Source organism: Arctopsyche grandis, chromosome 2 (assembly GCF_051622035.1).
Source record: "Arctopsyche grandis isolate Sample6627 chromosome 2, ASM5162203v2, whole genome shotgun sequence".
In the NCBI taxonomy this organism is placed as follows: Eukaryota; Metazoa; Arthropoda; class Insecta; order Trichoptera; family Hydropsychidae; genus Arctopsyche; species Arctopsyche grandis.
The window spans coordinates 38,478,176-38,496,879 of record NC_135356.1 but is presented as its reverse complement, the minus strand read 5'-3'; the positions used below and the strand labels follow the sequence as shown (position 1 = coordinate 38,496,879).

Sequence of the window (18,704 nt, the reverse complement as noted above, 5' to 3'; positions counted from 1 at the left end):
CAGGTCCAACGTCGAGAAGAATTTGGCGCCCGCGAGTCTGTCCAGGACGTCGTCCATTCGTGGCATCGGGAACGAGTCTTTCGTTGTCACGGCGTTTAACCGACGATAGTCAACGCAGAGGCGCAACTCGCCGGTCTTTTTCGTGACCAATACGATGGGGGAGGCCCAGGGACCGGCTGCTGGTTCGATTATTTGTCTTGTCAACAAGTCGTTGATGAGGGACCGTACCTCTGTCTTCTTGTGCAGCGGTATTCTGCGAGGGGCCTGTTTGATGGGGGCGGCGTCGCCGCTATTTATTCGATGGCTCCCTTTATGGACTTGGCTTAAGTCCCGTTCGCTTTGGGCGAAGGCTTGTCGATGCTGGAGGAGGGAGTTGACGATCGTCGACCGTTTTCCAGGTGGTAGGTCGATGATAGCAGCGTCCAGTTGGCGGGGCAGGTCGTCTTGTCGCTTTCCGTTCAGTTCGTGTCTTTTTATTTCCTGACACGAATGGACTGAACTTACTGGTCGATGGGGCGCAATGTCGTTCCGGAAAGTGACCCTTGTCGTGGTTCCTCCCAGTTCGACGATCGTATTGAGGTGGCGCAGGAGATCCATCCCCATGATGACCTCTGAGGAGAAATCAGTGACGGCAAATTTCCATCTCGCTTGTGTGCCTTTAATTGCCAACGTAGTCTCGGCCCATACGTAGATCGCTACGTGTCGACCGTCTGCGACTCGTATTCTTTCCCTTTTGTCGTTCACCCTTTTTCTATGTTCGCGGGGAATTTTGGCGAACAGTTTGCTGGAGATAACGGAGACGCTTGCCCCGGTATCCAACAGTACCCTACATGGTACTCCTCCGATCTCGCCTTCGGTGTCTAATACGAAAGGTGAGTCGCCGACGCTCCCTAACACTGGGACGGGCTTTTCTTCGTCTTCGATGATCAGTCCTGCCCGTGTGGAACTGACCATTATTCTTTTCCCGACTGGGATCGCACCTCTTCCTCGTCGGAGGCGTTCTCGACTGCCCGTACCTTCGGACAGTTCCGCCCGCGACATTGTGGGCTTCCGCAGTTTCGGCAGTTCCTTTGCCCTTGCCAGGGCGGTCTGTTGCCGTTACGGCCCTCCGCTTGCCAGGGAAGTCTGTGACCGTTACGGCCCTCTGCTTGCCAGGGAGGTCTGCTGGCGTTTCGAGCTGCGGTATTGAAGTGAGGCTGGTGGTCTTGGGCTGGTCTGTTGGCCGCCCCCCTCCCTTGACTCCTCAGCCGTTTCGCATCCCTCGCGTGTTTTGCGAGCCGTAACAGCTCCTGCAGTGGGGTCTTCGGATCTGCGGTGAAGACGGCAGCGCGGATATCCTCGTCGTGAAACGACAATATGAGGAGTATCTTGTCTAGGACGTCCAACGGGATAGGCTCTGGAAAGGCCTCCATCCTTTTTCGACGGATGTCCGCGAACCGAGCTTCTATGTCGTCGTTGTTGCGGATCGACGGGGAAATTAGGTCACGGAATGCGTCGTACGGGTGTGGCGAAGATTTGAAACGCTTCACCAGCCTCTCCCTCAGCTCCTCGTACGCTTCTTTCGGTACTTCGTCGATGAGGAATATTCTCGCTTGACCTCGTAGAGCGAGAATGAGTGAGTTTGCCGTCGGTTCGCAGCGTAGGGCTCGTGACACGATTTCAAATTCGCGGATGAATCGTTCTACGTCGCCCGTTCCGTCGAAAACAGGAAGCTCGGTCGGTTGCTTGTGGATGGTGCTTCCTAGCATGGGGTCGGTGACAGGTCGTGGAGTAGCGTCGTTTCTGCATACTGATGACGAGGGACTCAGTGTGCTCGCCGGAACCGCTGGGACCCTCGTTGAAGGGCTTGCCGGAATCGCTGGCGTGCGTGTTGTGGTGTCCCTCTCGAGAAGCGCGACGAGTCGCGCCATCTGCTCCTCCAGACGTTCCACACGTGATGGTTCGTCCAACTGGTGAGGAGATGCCTGTCTCCTTTTTGGGGGCATCTTTGCGTGGTGTATTCCTTTTGCGGCTCAGGTCAAACACTTCTGACACCAGTGTAACGTGGGGTGAAGTGGGTGGCTTTGACTGAACAGGGAAAGACCAGCAGAGATGGGAGTCTAAAGGAAACGACAGTTCTCAGAGAAAGCTGTGGTCCGACTCGACTTCCGAAGGAAAGGGCGCTTCTTTTATAGCTGAGAAAGTAGCGGTACTTTCTCCCACTCCCCAGCATCCGAGGGCGGGGGTAGTTTCCCCCCCACTCCTTCGGCTGCGGGGGCGTACGTTACAATACATTTAATGATATTTGCATTTAAATTTATGAGATTTTTCAAGGCTCAATAAATTTGTGAAAAATTTAAAATATCTATTTTTTAATCAGACCATCCACCTTTTCCATTTTTTTCCATTTCGACACATCTGTACGTGCATGTGTGCATACATATGTATGTACATAATCCCATATACATATGTATGTCCGGTACATAGATAGTAGACATTCGGACACTGAACATATCCAGGGTACCTATTTGAGATAATCAGGTCAACTGACCATATTTGAGATAATCAGATTCTCTTTGTCTATTTTTCAGCATGCTTTTTCAAAGTTGGTTATACTTCGAAATCACAAACGAAAATGAGCTCAAACAAAGTTGGGGTGCGTATTTTAATAACTAAATAGTAAAAAACCCTTATACATATTTATCGATCATGTGTTTTATTACCAAAAGTTATACGTAGAATTATAAGCAATTCGTTCTTCGTGCCAGTACTCTATATTATATAATAGCGTTATCTATTAATAATATTGTTTTCTGTGGAAACATGTTACTTTTAAAAAAAGTTCATTTCAGGAACCCTTAAAATTCTGTGTAATTCGGATGTGACCAAACATCCGAATTACTTAATATAAATTCTCAGAAATACATCATTTCAAATTTTACTCCCCCATATGTATTTTCAATTGTATGTATTTCAAGTGTTTCAAGGCGCTTAAACTATTGCTATGGAGACAACATACAGCTGGAGAATTTTCACTTTCTTTTACATTGCGAAATACAGTGAAAGCTGCATGAGCATTCTGGATAATCTAGTAGGCGAATTCGATTTATAAAAAAATTTTTTTTTCCACTGGTGGAAACAGATTCACCATAACTTGAAATTTGACGGTACCCTGTCCAAATATTTACTATCTACGTATATGAGAGTATGTACACATATGCACACATGCACGTACAGATGTGTCCAAAAAAGTGGAAAAGGTGGATTGTCCATTTAAAAAATAGATCTTTTAAAAAATCACAAATTTATTGAGTCTCGAAAAATCTTATACATTTATGTGCAAATATAGCATTAAAATCCATATCTCCATGTCTACTGTGCAACACTTCGAGTTGGCGTTGGGGGTTCAATCACAATGATAGGTGGTAGAGGGGTTGGTGGGATTGTAAGTGGAGGTGGTCTTATAATCTCGGTCATTGACTCTTCAGTTCCAAATCTTGTCTTTTTACATATCCCCATCTTTCAGGTAGAGAAGAATACTGCCAAATCTAAAGTAAATACAATGAAATATATGAAATATATAAGTATATTTATTACTAAAGGTATAAGAAAGCTACTCACTTGTGGATTTCCTCAGAGATGGACAGTGACTTTGGTAATGAATTGACATGACAAGTACTAGGAAATTTATAGGGAAAAAATGTCGATTGTTGCATATTTCAACATTTTATGTCAAAATATCTACATATGCACTATCGTATTGTTTTGACCTAAAAAATGTACCAAAAATGCATTTTATCAATATTTTGAATTTCAAAATATGAACTTTGTACAAACACAGTTGACGAATTCGGCTTACGAAATGTGAAAAAGTGCACGCAAACTGTATTTACGAAACGATGCACTGACTCACAAGCCTAGATCTAGGGGGTGGCAAAATGGGCATTTGCCCGGGGGTGGCGGATTTAAAGGGGCGACAAATATTGGCATAAAGAAGAAATCCCAACAACTTCAGTCGACCCACAGCAGCAGACCAGTCGACCCACAGCAACAAGCGCCGACACACAGCAGCGGACCAGCCGAACGAGCCAGCAACACACTGCCGCATCCAGAGACCTTCTGAGCATAGCCGAATGCCGAGCCAGCAACACACTGCCATATCCAGAGACCTGCTGAACATAGCCGAATGCCGAGCCAGCAACACACTGCCATATCCAGAGACCTGCTGAACATAGCCGAATGCCGAGCCAGCAACACACTGCCATATCCAGAGACCTGCTGAACATAGCCGAATGCCGAGCCAGCAACACACTGCCATATCCAGAGACCTGCTGAACATAGCCGAATGCCGAGCCAGCAACACACTGCCATATCCAGAGACCTGCTGAACATAGCCGAATGCCGAGCCAGCAACACACTGCCATATCCAGAGACCTGCTGAACATAGCCGAATGCCGAGCCAGCAACACACTGCCATATCCAGAGACCTGCTGAACATAGCCGAATGCCGAGCCAGCAACACACTGCCATATCCAGAGACCTGCTGAACATAGCCGAATGCCGAGCCAGCAACACACTGCCATATCCAGAGACCTGCTGAACATAGCCGAATGCCGAGCCAGCAACACACTGCCATATCCAGAGACCTGCTGAACATAGCCGAATGCCGAGCCAGCAACACACTGCCATATCCAGAGACCTGCTGAACATAGCCGAATGCCGAGCCAGCAACACACTGCCATATCCAGAGACCTGCTGAACATAGCCGAATGCCGAGCCAGCAACACACTGCCATATCCAGAGACCTGCTGAACATAGCCGAATGCCGAGCCAGCAACACACTGCCATATCCAGAGACCTGCTGAACATAGCCGAATGCCGAGCCAGCAACACACTGCCATATCCAGAGACATCTGAACATAGCCGGATCCAGAGCAACGACACATTGCAGATCCAGCGGCCATCACGACACCAAGTCAACAGCCAATAGCCGCTTCAAGAAAACTTCCCCAAATATTCTAATACACTTGTACAATATTTAGGCAAACAATAAAACAACTTTATTCAAACAAACAGCAGTATTAACTACCAAAACACAGACGAACTCGTCTATAATACATGGCGGACTGGTGGTGAAGAACACCTTCACAACTAGATCAGTCCCCATAATTGTGTACCTGCATTGTACTAAAATCGGCGTACTCGAAGACATTTATTTATTTATTTATTTACATACAAATATACCAGGAAGGCTCAACAGGTAAACCCCAAATGCGCCTTCCTGGTCCACATAATTATTACATAGATACATGTAAATCTAAACAATATCTGACATCTATGGTCAGATATTACAAACATCGTATTAATACGATAAATAACTTTCATGTAACAATACGATTTTTTTTATATTCGTTGTCATTGTCTCATTTAACGATCTCCACTATTTTAAAAGATATAGAACGAATTCGTGAAGTCATCCAAGGATTTTAGTCAATCAAATCCACAGCAATAATGTAGCGTGGGAACGTGGGAGAGATTATCCACTGTCTAAGTGCATTCTAGGGTGAACAATAGAAAACCCAGTTTAGGCTAATGGGACTGTGTTAGTGCCCAAACAAAGGATACGCTAGAGTTCTCAGAACTGGGGTGAGTGCGTGCGACTCGCCAGGGTAGACCTACATGCCGAGACAAAAGACACGCCATCAAATCGGGGATGCTATGCTGGGCAACTTGTCCTTTATAAGGAGGTACTCACGGTGGATCAAGTATTCTGGAGAGAGCGGTGGTTACGTGTGGACCTCCTGAATCCCACTTTACGTGTTGAATAAATGTTGTGAAGCGACTTTGGCCTTTCATTTGAATCCTGAACCCACCCCTACGCAAAAATAACAAATACATATGACAATGAACAAAAACAATATGACAATAACTCTGAAAGAAAACCATATTCTAAAAAAAAGACGCATCCAAATACAATAGATTTATTATACAAATATTTTGTTTACAATGACGTTTAAATAATATAATAATAAAAATTCCTCAAATAAATAATATATAACTATAGAATAATACGTACACATATATATGCATTTATAAATATAAAAATTGTCATTATCGTGTATGTATATATGTATATATGTAGATAGATTTGCATATAAATACACAATAAGAGGTCAAAAAATAATTACTATACAATCCTAGCATGCAGGTCTTCGAAAAAGATAATTCACGACATTGTTAAACCGAAAAATACATACATCATTATTATCATTTACAATTGTTTAATGGTTTCAACGCAAAATCCTAATTAGAAACCCCAACTTGTGCAAATTTTACAAACGATAATCTACACGGAGGATAAACAACTTCTAATAGATGTTACATTTGAGAGAAAATGTAATTATCGTAACACAGAATCTGATACGTGGTTCGGATCTAATACACATGTCTATTGTACGAACTAACTGGATATAAAAACAAAAACAATTCTATAAATGCAACACTCTATTCGGTGGTAACGAAATATTTATTTATTACAATAATACAAGAATAACGCCACGTTTGAGACAAACTAGAGTCTGTTCAGATGCGAAACGCAGAATAATTCGAATGCAGATTGGATCCAGACAGTTTTCGGTGCAAAATTAAATAAACCGGATATTGCCACAAATGCTTATTCGATAAGAGTATTATATTAACACTCAAATTCTGCTCCGAATCTCTAAACGCACTACACATATTTTCTTTATATGTACATACATACATATTGAATTAGAAATGAATATTCAAAAGAAAATAATAATATTTTGACCGTAAAGAAAAGGAGCGACCGTTTCTGTTGTACATATTATTTCAATTTAAAAACTGAACATTACATTTCAAAAAATAATCCGGTCAACCTGTCAAATAATGCGTATTTATATTTTTCAAATATTCATTTTTTATAGAAAATTAATTGTGATTCTTATTTCTTAATATCTAAGTAATAATCTCCTATAAATGTATAGTAAAAAACACTAATTAGTTCAAAAGGTTTCATATCAAAAAATTGTGCCTTCTTCACAATGTATACGCACTAGGTTTATCATTAACGTCATTTTACGAATTACATTATTTTTATAATAATAATTAAAATTGAATGTGACTATCAACTTATCGTACACCTTATCGAGAACACTGACTAAGATAAGCTATTGTTATTTGCCCAATATTACAGTTACAATGCGATAAGCTTTAACGCTAAAACTGAAACATCATCGTTATGCACGTAAAGAACAAGGAAAAACTTTTAATTTGCACAAAATATTACACAAATTCATTCGTAAATTAGGAACCCAAAATTGAGATTGTATCGTAATTGAACTGACTAAATAATATACGCACTGAATTGGAAAGCCGTTGCCAAGTCTCGTCAAACTCCATGATGGATTTCCAGCGACTAGTTGAATGGAACCGAGTTTACGGCTGGTTCAAACCGTCATAATGAAATGTTGAATTTACTTTTTGCCCCATTTCAGCTCTAAGAACAAACATATGGCGAATTGGACTCTAGCCTCCAACTGATCGAGCGAAGTTGACAGTAGTTTGAGTCCAATCTGTCGTATGCTTTCGACTAAGAACAGGCCTGGTATTGCAGATGAACCGTCAATGTATCGTCACGCCTCGCACAATATTTTTCTATACAATAAATTTACAAAAAATACAACAAAATGAAATGACACAATTGCCTAAGCATACAATCGCACTTACAAAATAAATATTTATAAAAATCTAATATTTTTTTCTAGTTGTATTTCATTCAAGATATGAGAAAGTTCAGATTTATTCGTGTTCAGTTCAGTTCAGTTCTAAATTTTATTTATTTATTCAATACAATGTAAAAATCGCAATATATTGAAAAACTATTTATGAATATTAAGTTACGTTTATCACCGATGAATTTTTATGTCTAAATTAATTTATAATATAATAATAAAAAAACCGATTTCATGTATAAAGTTTACAAAAGCTACAAATATATTTCAGTTCGGCTCTTAGATGAAACTCTTAAATACACGTAATTTTTATATGTAAAGGAAACATTCGCAATGCTGATTTTTATGGCACAACTTAACAATCCGTCGTCCTTTCTCCTTTTTCTTTTCTCTTTTTCCCTTCCACCGTCAACGTAACAAATTCAGATCATTGTTGTCGCATCATTTCAACATACGTACGTGTAAACGTCGACGTTGTTCTTTTTATTATTACTATTCCAAGTGTAAAAAATTATGAAACCGTCATAAGACTCGATACATGTATAATATAATGCGATGGCACCCAAATGCGGTAGAAAAGTGTGTTTTCCGACGAAAATTAACAGTATAAAAAATAAATAGATTTTTATAACAAATCTCACTATAAATATCCTCGATCGAAAATTACAAATCCTAAGAGACTCTCGATTGCTATTCAAAATATCACTCGTACACAACACTTCCTGATCGTATCCTAAATAAATGACGTAGATTTACAAGTAGATTCCTTGCAATAATCGAATTATTGCAAATTATTAAATAAAAAATTAAGGTACAGTCGAGAATAGTCCCACAACGAATATATTCGCTCATTCGTGAATCCGTTGTTTTAATATAATCCACAGACACACAAACTCTTCTCTAAATGTCGCAAACAAGCTCATTTCATATACTTGTTTATACAATATAAACCATACACACAATGAAACTCTTCGAAGCTTGAAACTTTTGCTTCCGTCTCTGGACGGAATTTTTTTTTGGTAGAGAATGAATTAAATTTAACCCTCATCAGTCCTGAGACACAACACTTACATATGTCATTCGTGTTCTTTCTGTTACGTAAAAAAAAATTAAATTCAAATGGAATTGTTCAAGTACATATATTACAAAGATGAGAGAAACTTCATCTGGATCAAAGTGCGTATACTAAAATAAAAAAAGATGAGAATTGAATCATTCTACTATACGAATATCACATTTCGATTATAGTTCTATTTAGCAATATTCGATTTTGAATGAAAATTGTGCCTAAATCTCACTCGTCTGTACGTACACCTTGTTTGAATTCCCACTCCGATGAGTTTCATTGCATTGATGAGATTAAGAATATGCTTCGATTCAGAGCAGAATTGAAAATATATCGTGAGACTATTCCCGAAACCTGTACACGAAATCAAAAATAAAACAAACATACAGAATATATTATCATTACGTTAAAACTTATCAAAAAGTAAAAAATGTGTGCTTTCGCAGGTACATATGTGCTGTTTGTTGTATGCGATGAAGTAATCAAAACAAAGCATGAACATATCGTCGTGAATAACCTCAATTAGATAGGTGGTATTGAACACACTTTTTAAGCCCGATATATTATAGTAAAATATGGCAATGAAAACATACATACAATATGCCTTTGATAAAAATCCCGATGAAAACGTGTCTCGTCATGCAACGATAATACTAAATGAAAATATGCGCGTTAGGATTTTCATAAAAATCGATAATCAATTTGCTGAAAAAGTGTTCATAATAATATACATACATATATAAATGTATTATAAAAGATCACACAAGTCTTTTTGACACTTAACTATCACTGAGCAAGTTATGCAACTTATGCAACATAGTTCACAATGGCCCGATGAAGAAACTCGTATTGCAACTGAAATCATACGAGAAAAATGAAAATTTGTATTTTTTACTACGTATTTTTTTACACATTGACTTGAAACAAGACTCACAAACGTGTCCAAACAACCCATCCTCTGACACCGGAGTTTCCTCGTCACTGTCGATACGTCGACCCGTTTTTCTGTGCGGAGTTGGATCGTTAGAATACTCAAAGCGACAAACATCGACGAGCGATCCGTACCTTGGCTGTGAAAAAAGCACACATTAATTTACACATCGATTGCGTACCTGCAGTGAACTAAAATCGGCGTACTCGAAGACATGGTCACTCCACTCTGTCCGACCAGTTCTATCAACCCTCTGGTAACTTCTGGGACCTGTCCGCTGACGGTCGGCCAGCCGTGGTATTGCAGTTGAGTGACTCTAATTCTATCTTGATTCTAATGAATACAAATCGGCATTTAAGAAATACTGTAATAAATAGGACTGTCAAACTTGAATCTTGAAATATACCTTCGTATTGGTGACTTGGAACTCTCGTCTAGTATAATACGGACAGGATTCGCTAAGTAGGTAAGTGACGTTGATATGATCGTACTGGATTTCATCGTCGTCCCAATATCGAGGACACTTTCCTTCGCCCAACTGTTGGTTAAAAATAAAAATGCATTTTACTATAGATTCCGACTTTGACCCGTATGAAAACATCGCCGACTATCTCACCTCACTCAACATGACGATAGTGCTGATTTCGTGGTCTGAAACCATTCTCCAAAAGTCTGCTATCGTCGACGGTAATGGATCTTGTGCTATAATATACGACTCTGCATTATCGTATCCTATGCAGAGAAATGCTATAATAATAGAAGTGGCTTTAGGCGTTATATTGTTGTCAAGTGAGGAATGTCCACGGAAAATTTCAAATAACTACAGCGATAGCCTCGATGATAAAACTGTACCCGCATTAAGAACACTCAGCAATACGTTACCATCGTAATACAAGATATCATTGACATATTGTCATTCGGTGCCTTTGAATCAAAAACAACAGTTCTTCTTTCGTCCTTGTTATTATTTTGGCTGACAATATTTTCCTTGTCCAATAATTCTGGTTCAATGTGGGTATGCAGGTTGTCATGGACATATTTCCATCTAGTGCCTTTGCATCAAAAACTATGGTCGTCCTTTTGCCTTTTTCATAATTATTAGAATTGACTACCGGTTCCTTAATTAATTTTGTTGAATCAAAAATGGGTACTACAGAAGTCATCGACATATTGCCTTCTAGTTGTTTTTCATCAGCCATTCTTTTACCACTAACAGAAGTAGCAGAGTTGGAAATAGGTGTCAAACAATCAGAATTTAATGATGTCGGCTTCCTACTCTTGTTGCAATCATGTGACTCAACTAAACGTTGCCCGTTTGATTTATTCAATTCAACATTCGGAAGTATGCATGTTATAGACATATTACCATCTGGTTGTTTTGCATCAAAGACAACAGTTCTCCTTCTATTATTAGTATTATTATCTTCAAAGACAAAATTTTCTTTATTCAATAGCTCCATTTCTAATGTCGGTATACAAGATGTCATAGACATATTACCATCCGGTGCTCTTGAATCAAAAACTATAGTTCTTCTTCTATTTTTGATGTTATCGTCTTGAACGACAACATTTTCTTTATGTAATACTTCTATATCTGAATTAGGTATACTACATGTTATCGACATGTTACCATCTGGTGTATTTGAATCAAAAATTACAGTTTGTCTCCTGTTTTTAGTGTTGTCGTCCCGAATGGCAAAATTTTCCTTATTCAATACTTCCATATCTAAATTTGGTATACCACATGTTATAGACATATTTCCGTCTAGTTCCTCCGAACCAAAGACTATAGTTCTTCTTTTATCTTTGCTACAGCTATCAGGATTAGCTACAGTAGCCGGAGCTACACATGTCATGGACATATTACAATCTACATCTTCCGGATTGAAAACTATTGTGGTCCTTCTTTTATTTTTGGAACGAATTTCAAGATCTGCATCAGTTGGTCTAGAAGCAGACGTCGTGCACGTCATAGACATATTTATCTTTGTTTCTTTTGAATGTATCGGCTCTGTTTGTATTCTATCTTTAATAGGATTTTTGGTGTCATCTAAATTAAATTCAATTGAATTGTGAGAATTTTCCAGAATGTTTTGAACATGATAATGATCGTCAGAATTTTTCTTTTGTTTATCTTCGATATCATGTATCATTTGCGAAATTGCTGTCATTATAGATATGTCACATTTAGAAGATCTTCCCGCATTATTTACATTATGACTTGGAACTGTAGAGGTCCTCTTTATTTTTGGCACATCGTTTCTTGCATTTTTGTTTTGCTTACATTCTACATATATCGTTGATCATTTGCGAGAGCGCGGAAGTTATTGATAGATCGCAGCTCTTTTGCATTACGTTTCGAGTCGATGCAATGCTGTTTTCATTCGAGCTGTTTTCATAGTCTTGTTGGATATCGTTTCTAGCGTAACGATCGTTGTAAGCATTCATGTCGTTTTCAACATCGTTGAATTCCTTCGTGTACATCGGAATTTGTATATTTTCTTTATCGTGCATCCATGTTTCTTTTTTATCTCTTACATCGGGATAAACAAAAGTATTCGCCACGATGGGTTTTTGCTTTGTGGATTCATTCGTCATGATTTGAACGGGGATTGAAATAGTTTGCGTGATGGACATGTCGCTGTCGTCGCACACGTCACTTTTAGGCGACTGTTTAGTTACAAGTTTCTCCAATTTATTCTCTCCATCCGTCAAATTGAACGGAGCATCTTTTTTTATTTGAAAATTGATGAGAGCCTCGGTACGGTCGGATAGGAAAGGATTCGTTATGTTGAAACAAGACGCATCGGGAACATTTTCGCTGTTGATTTTCGTCAGACTGTTTATCATAGCGCTGATGTTCACGCACCGATCATCGTCTTCCATATCCTCAGCGGCATTTTGCTCGCCTTGAGACACTCTCTGTTGATTGATGGATGCTTCCAGCTTTTGAATGAGAGATTCGGCTACATCACTAGTTTCGGAAACATCCGGCTTGTTTGGTTCTTCGTAAAAATTGTGCCATATTGTATTTCCATGATCGGTCATTGTGAAGAGCCTGTGAATTGAAATATTTTAAATAAATTAAATTTGTTGACCAGTGAATTTTAAATTTAAAAAAAAATACAAGAACACGGCAACTTGAAAGACTTTTGTGACCTCGATGATGCTTTATATGATGATAATATTTTAATTTGACATCGATTGGTGTCATTGTATTACAATTTTATTTAATTGGCCCCATCCATTGTTGTGAAATGACCCGGTTTATAAAATTGATCCAACTCTTGCAGTTGTGCCTTGCTTTTTCTAGTCCTTCAAAGCAGTAAATAGTTATATTAATTATTTACAGGCATATTATTTTTCTTCAATTGTGTATTTGAATGTATGTATACAGAGCAACTATAAAGCAACCATGTAAAGCCAAGTAAAGTGTGCCGAGCTTGGGTTGAACTTTTTAAACATCATGAAAATTAATTTATTAACTACACGATACCTTCAAAATTTATTTATTATTTTTTATATATTTTCGGTTTATTTATAAAATAATCTTACGCGACTCCTTTTTTACTCGAAAAGCTGACTCGTTTATTTTTATCAAACGTAGTTCCATCATTCTCTGCATCATTTTGTTCCGCATCCAGATCCGATAGTGGATTTCTTGCTTTGGGTGGTTTTAAAATTGAAGAGCGCCGCCGCAATTTTTCTGGTTGCATTTTTCTGAAATGAATTTATTTACATATAAAAAAAAGGGAAATCTCAATTTTTTAACAGGAATAGAATCTTAAACGAGATATGGTCAAAAATATAATTTTGTTCCGGCCAAACCGAACATTTGTTAAGCTAAATTTGAATAGGACAATCACACAATCGATCATTAATGGGTAATATTGATTGCTGACGCTTTGTAATGATAAATTTGAATAAGAGTAACCCGTCAACAGAACTCGTTATTGAATGAATTCGTTATATTAATGATGAATAGAAGTAGACTTACGTAGAAAGCAGTCGCAACGGCCATTCAATGACAAGCGCAACCGCAACCGCAACCGTCGAATTCCAAACGTTTGAACCACACGGCTGCCAACGTGAACGTGACCGCGACCCATGTGTCAACTCAAAGTGTTCGACAAGAATTTTACCAATATTAATGGAAATATGGCATGTTAAAATCGTTGATGCTCATCCACAATACTGATAGAGTGGTAGTTATTCTAGGAATTTAAGAAATATTAAACTCCTCGATAATTCGAAATATGAAATTCGAATAGGGAAAACGCTGCAGTTGTTGGCCATTTGATCTTTAGTACGCGGGACAGGTGTGTTGACCGTGTCCCGGTCTAACAAAACACCGGTTGTGTTTGTAAAAGATATATAACTTGTATAATGATAACAATGCAGTAGTTCGAATCAATTCGCTAAACTCGACAAATTTTCGAGTACAACGTGCAGTAAGGCAAGGGTGTATATTATCTCCAGACCTATTTAATATATGTATATGGAGAGTATATAATGCGTAGAGCACTGGATGGTTGGAAGGGTGGAGTGTCCATTGGTGGAAAAAAACTATCCAATCTTCGGTATGCGGATGACACAACGCTCATAGCTAATAATCATGAAGAAATGGCCGAAATGATCCGTCGTGTTGAGACAGAGAGTAATGTGCTTGGACTCCATATAAACCACCCCAAAACAAAAATTATGATAATTGACCGTCACCAACAGCTGCAAAACAACAACTCAGCTTTAAGCGGTATAGAGCTGGTTGATAATTTTGTCTATTTGGGGTCACTCATATCTATCAACGGGGGGGCAGCGAATTGGAAATACGGCGCCGGATTACATTAGCAAAATCGGCAATGTCACAACTAACGAAGATTTGGAAGAAAAGAGCCATTACAACTGCTGTCAAAATCCGTCTCGTGAAGAGTCTCGTCTTTTCTGTCTGCCTTTATGGAGCCGAGACGTGGACCATGAAGGCGGCGGCGGATAGACAGAGAATCGATGCCTTCGAGATGTGGTCCTGGAGATGGCTACTGCGCGTGCCTTAGACCGACAAACTTAGCACGAATGTGTCTATTCTTGAAGAATTAAAAATCAAGGATAGACTGTCAACTATATTGCGGTTGTTCGGCCACATTGCACGAAGAGGTGAGAAGAGCCTGGAGCGGTTGGTTGTGGTTGGTAACGTCGAAGGCAGAAGAAGCAGAGGCAGATCCCCCACATCCCCCTGGACTGACCAAGTATCTGCAGTGACGGGCGCTTCCAAGGTAGCAAGTCTTCGCCTGGCCGAATTAAGAACTCAATGGAAGAAGCTGGTTGACCGGACATCATAGTCACGATCCTCAGTGATGAGGGAACCGACAGCAATATATATAACGGAAGGTATACCAAAGCTACTCACTTTTTAATTTCCTTAGAGACGGACAGTGACTTTGGTAATGAATTGATATGGCAAGTAATACGAAATTTATAGGGAAAAAGTGTCGATTGTTGCAAATTTCACAATATATGTCAAAATATCTACATATGCACTATCGTATTGCTTTGACCTAAAAAATGTACCAAAAATGCATTTTCTCAATATTTTGAATTTCAAAATATGAACTTTGTACAGACACAGTTGACGAATTCGGCTTACGAAATGTGAAAAAGTGCACGCAAACCATATCTACGAAACGATGCACTGACTCACAAGCCTAGATCTAGGGGGTGGCAAACAGGGCATTTGCCAAGGGGTGGCGGATTTAAAGGGGCGACAAATATTGGCATAAAGTAGAAATCTTCAGAGTTCCTGTTTCGCATCCATATAGTCTTCTTCTTTTAGTGCCTTATCCGTTACCGGAAGTTTGCAATCATGTTTCCAATGATGACTTTGTTGACTGCTATCTGGAACACGGGAAGAAGAAGGTCGTCCTGGCTGAAAAACCTAAGGCAGTGGTTCAACCAAAATACCGAAATACCAAAATACCGAAGATTGGATAGTTTTTTTCCACCAATGGACACTCCACCCTTCCAACCATCCAGTGCTCTACGCATTATATACTCTCCATATATATTAAATAGGTCTGGAGATAATATACACCCTTGCCTTACTGCACGTTGTACTCGAAAATTTGTCGAGTTTAGCGAATTGATTCGAACTACTGCATTGTTATCATTATACAAGTTATATATTATTTTTACAAGATGTATGGGGACTCCCATGTCCAGTCGAACTTTCCACAGATAGTCCCTGTTCACAAAGTCAAAAGTTAAGCCAGTTTGTTTATGTCTTTTACGTTATTTTATCGTAACCCAAGTTGAATCAGAGATGATAGACTTACGATGTTCATTTTGCGGTGTTTGATGTTTTCTGGCATACCGAATTATGAGATCTTTAAAACTTTTTCCAAGACTCTTCTACATCTAAATTAGGATTTATTTGGAATTCTGCATCTTTTTCTCTGATTACATTGCCAAAATTAATTACATCATCATTGGTGAGTTTAATTGCTTTATTTTGATGTCTTTTAATAATTTTCAATTTCAGTCGAAATTTAGCAACAAGTATGGTCAGATCCGCAATCTGCACCTGGATATGTTTTGACGTTATGTATCGATGATTTCCATCTAGAATTTATTAATATATATTCCACCTTTCTACCATACTCCACCTTTCGTAATAAATATACTTATATATACATATAATAATATTATTTATTGCATTTACTTTAGATTTAGCGGTGTTCTTCTCAACCTGAAAGATGGGTATATGTACGAAGACCAGATTCGGATCCCAAGATTCAACTGTTGGTATTTATTCTGCAAAGGCCCCGCCGCCACCCAATACTGAAGATCCACCTCACCCTCCACCACCTAGGCCTTGTTTTCAAATTAACCCCGCAACTCCCCCTGCTGCACAGTAGACATGGAGATATGGAGCTATATCTTCGAAGATACATTTTTCATCTTAATGATATATTTGCACATAAATATAATTTGCACGTAACCTATAATTGGGTCAGATGTTTTTTTGTTATATTTATTCTACATCTGAGGCCTGTTGATTTTTCAATAAATAAATTCATAAGATTTTTCGAGGCTCAATAAATTTGTGAGAAATTTTAAAGATCTATTATTTAATTAGACCACCCACATTTTCCACTTTTCTCGACACATATTTACGTGCATATGTATGTAGATATGTGCGTACATTCTCCCATATACGTAGATCATAGATATTCGGACAATGAATATATCCGGCAAATTCCAAGTTACGGTGAATCTTTTTCCATTAGTGGAAATATACACATTTATATATATACATATTTATATATGTACATATAATCCAGAATGTTCATGCAGTTTTCACTGTATTTCGCAATATAGAACGAAGTTCTTTAAGCGAAATCGTTGAAGCGCCTTTGCCAGTCATCTTCTTTAATTTTAAAAGAGGCACGTACACGCAAAATATACATATTTACGAAACGATGCACCGACTCACAAGTCTGGATCTAGGGGGTGGCAAACTGGGCATTTGCCCAGGGGTGGCGGATTTAAAGGGGCGACAAATGTAAGCATAAAGAAGAAATCTTCAGACTTCCCGTTTCGCATCCATATAGTAGTCTTCTTCTTTCAGTGGCTTATTCGTTACCGAACGTTTGCAATCATGTTTCCAATGATGACTTTGTTGGCTGCAATGGTATTTTGGTTGAACCACTGCCTCAGGTTTTTCAGATAGGACGTTCTTCTTCTTCCCGGGCCTCTCCTTTCGCACATATTTCCTGGGATGATGAGATGCAAGGGTTGATATGTTTCGGGGAGTCGCATTGCGTGACTAAAGTATTCGAGTTTTCGAATCTCGATGCTCTTGGCGATTTCTTTTGTTTTCTTCATTCGAGACAAAACACACTCATTTGTAACCTTTTATGTTCAGCTTATCTGTAGCATTATTCTGTATACCCATATTTCAACTGTTTCTATGTTTTCATAATAGTTTCAGTGAGGGTTCACGCTTCCACTGCGTATGAGAGAACTGAGAATACATAGCATCTCACTATCCTCATTCGGGTTTTCAGGGATAAATCTCGGCTACATAATCGTTTACCATGCACCCTTTTTTTTGATCTTTCGACTTAAGATCTTTCGATTTTCGATCTTTGCCTTCCGATGTTTGCGTTTTCCGGCGTTTCACAATCGGGGTCGTCACGGAGACCTACAATAATCACCCTGGCTTTTTCTATTCGGCATTTTATTTCATTCGTAAGATCCCACTTGGCATCTAAATTATGTAGAACCCTAATATACGGTCTTGTTGACTCTCTCCAGAAACACTCCTTCGACATTGCATGTCAATCCATCAGACTTGCAGATATTCATGAATTTTGTTATTTGATATTCAATTTTAAACCGTATTTATTACACCATTCGGTCACTCTGTTGATGAGTATCTGCAATCCATCTCTACTGTCTCCCACAAGTACAGTGTCATCTGCATAATGCAGATTATTTAACAAGACTCCGCTAACTTAAATCCCCTTTTCGGTTCCTGCTAATACTTCTTCAAATATTTACAACACAATCTAAAATACTCAGCTGCTAGGGATTTCCATCGGGAAATTCTACTATGAAATTCCGGTGAAACTAGTCTTCATAAACGTTGACAAATGAATGACATGGATTACACGACCCATGTTCAATGTATTTTTTTTTCAATAGCGGATAGTATTCTTGTTTACTTAGTACATGCTCAAAATATTATACAACGCCTTTCGGCGTTTTTTTTTAAGCCTATGTACTTGCAAGCAAAACGCGTTGAACATATTTTCAGCTTGATGAAATATAAGACAACAGTAAGTTCTTCTTTCGATATTTTATTTCTGACTGTGTCTCCCCTAGAACTCGTTATGCCACCCAAAAAGCAGAATTTTGAATTTTTGAAACTCCCTTGGGAGAGTCTGGGCCTCCCAAGAAGGCTATGTGGACCCAGGTT

At 38.9% G+C, this 18,704-nt stretch overlaps 2 protein-coding genes across 2 annotated transcripts; both read right to left on the bottom strand.

Annotated features, from left to right (window-relative positions):
• Positions 1 to 8,130: 8,130 nt before the first annotated feature.
• Positions 8,131 to 10,584, bottom strand: LOC143922586 (tyrosine-protein phosphatase 69D-like). The gene is made up of 5 exons (XM_077445890.1): positions 10,347 to 10,584; positions 10,137 to 10,268; positions 9,912 to 10,063; positions 9,734 to 9,869; positions 8,131 to 9,654 (listed from the first exon to the last, which is right to left on the bottom strand). The coding sequence occupies exons 1-5, from the start codon at positions 10,389 to 10,391 to the stop codon at positions 9,607 to 9,609; spliced, it is 513 nt and encodes a 170-aa protein (XP_077302016.1). The 5' UTR covers positions 10,392 to 10,584; the 3' UTR covers positions 8,131 to 9,606.
• A 1,144-nt stretch (positions 10,585 to 11,728) lies between these two features.
• Positions 11,729 to 13,927, bottom strand: LOC143922584 (uncharacterized). Its single transcript, XM_077445889.1, has 3 exons — positions 13,728 to 13,927; positions 13,286 to 13,450; positions 11,729 to 12,788 (listed from the first exon to the last, which is right to left on the bottom strand). The coding sequence occupies exons 2-3, from the start codon at positions 13,444 to 13,446 to the stop codon at positions 12,011 to 12,013; spliced, it is 939 nt and encodes a 312-aa protein (XP_077302015.1). The 5' UTR covers positions 13,447 to 13,450; positions 13,728 to 13,927; the 3' UTR covers positions 11,729 to 12,010.
• Between the last annotated feature and the right edge of the window lie 4,777 nt (positions 13,928 to 18,704).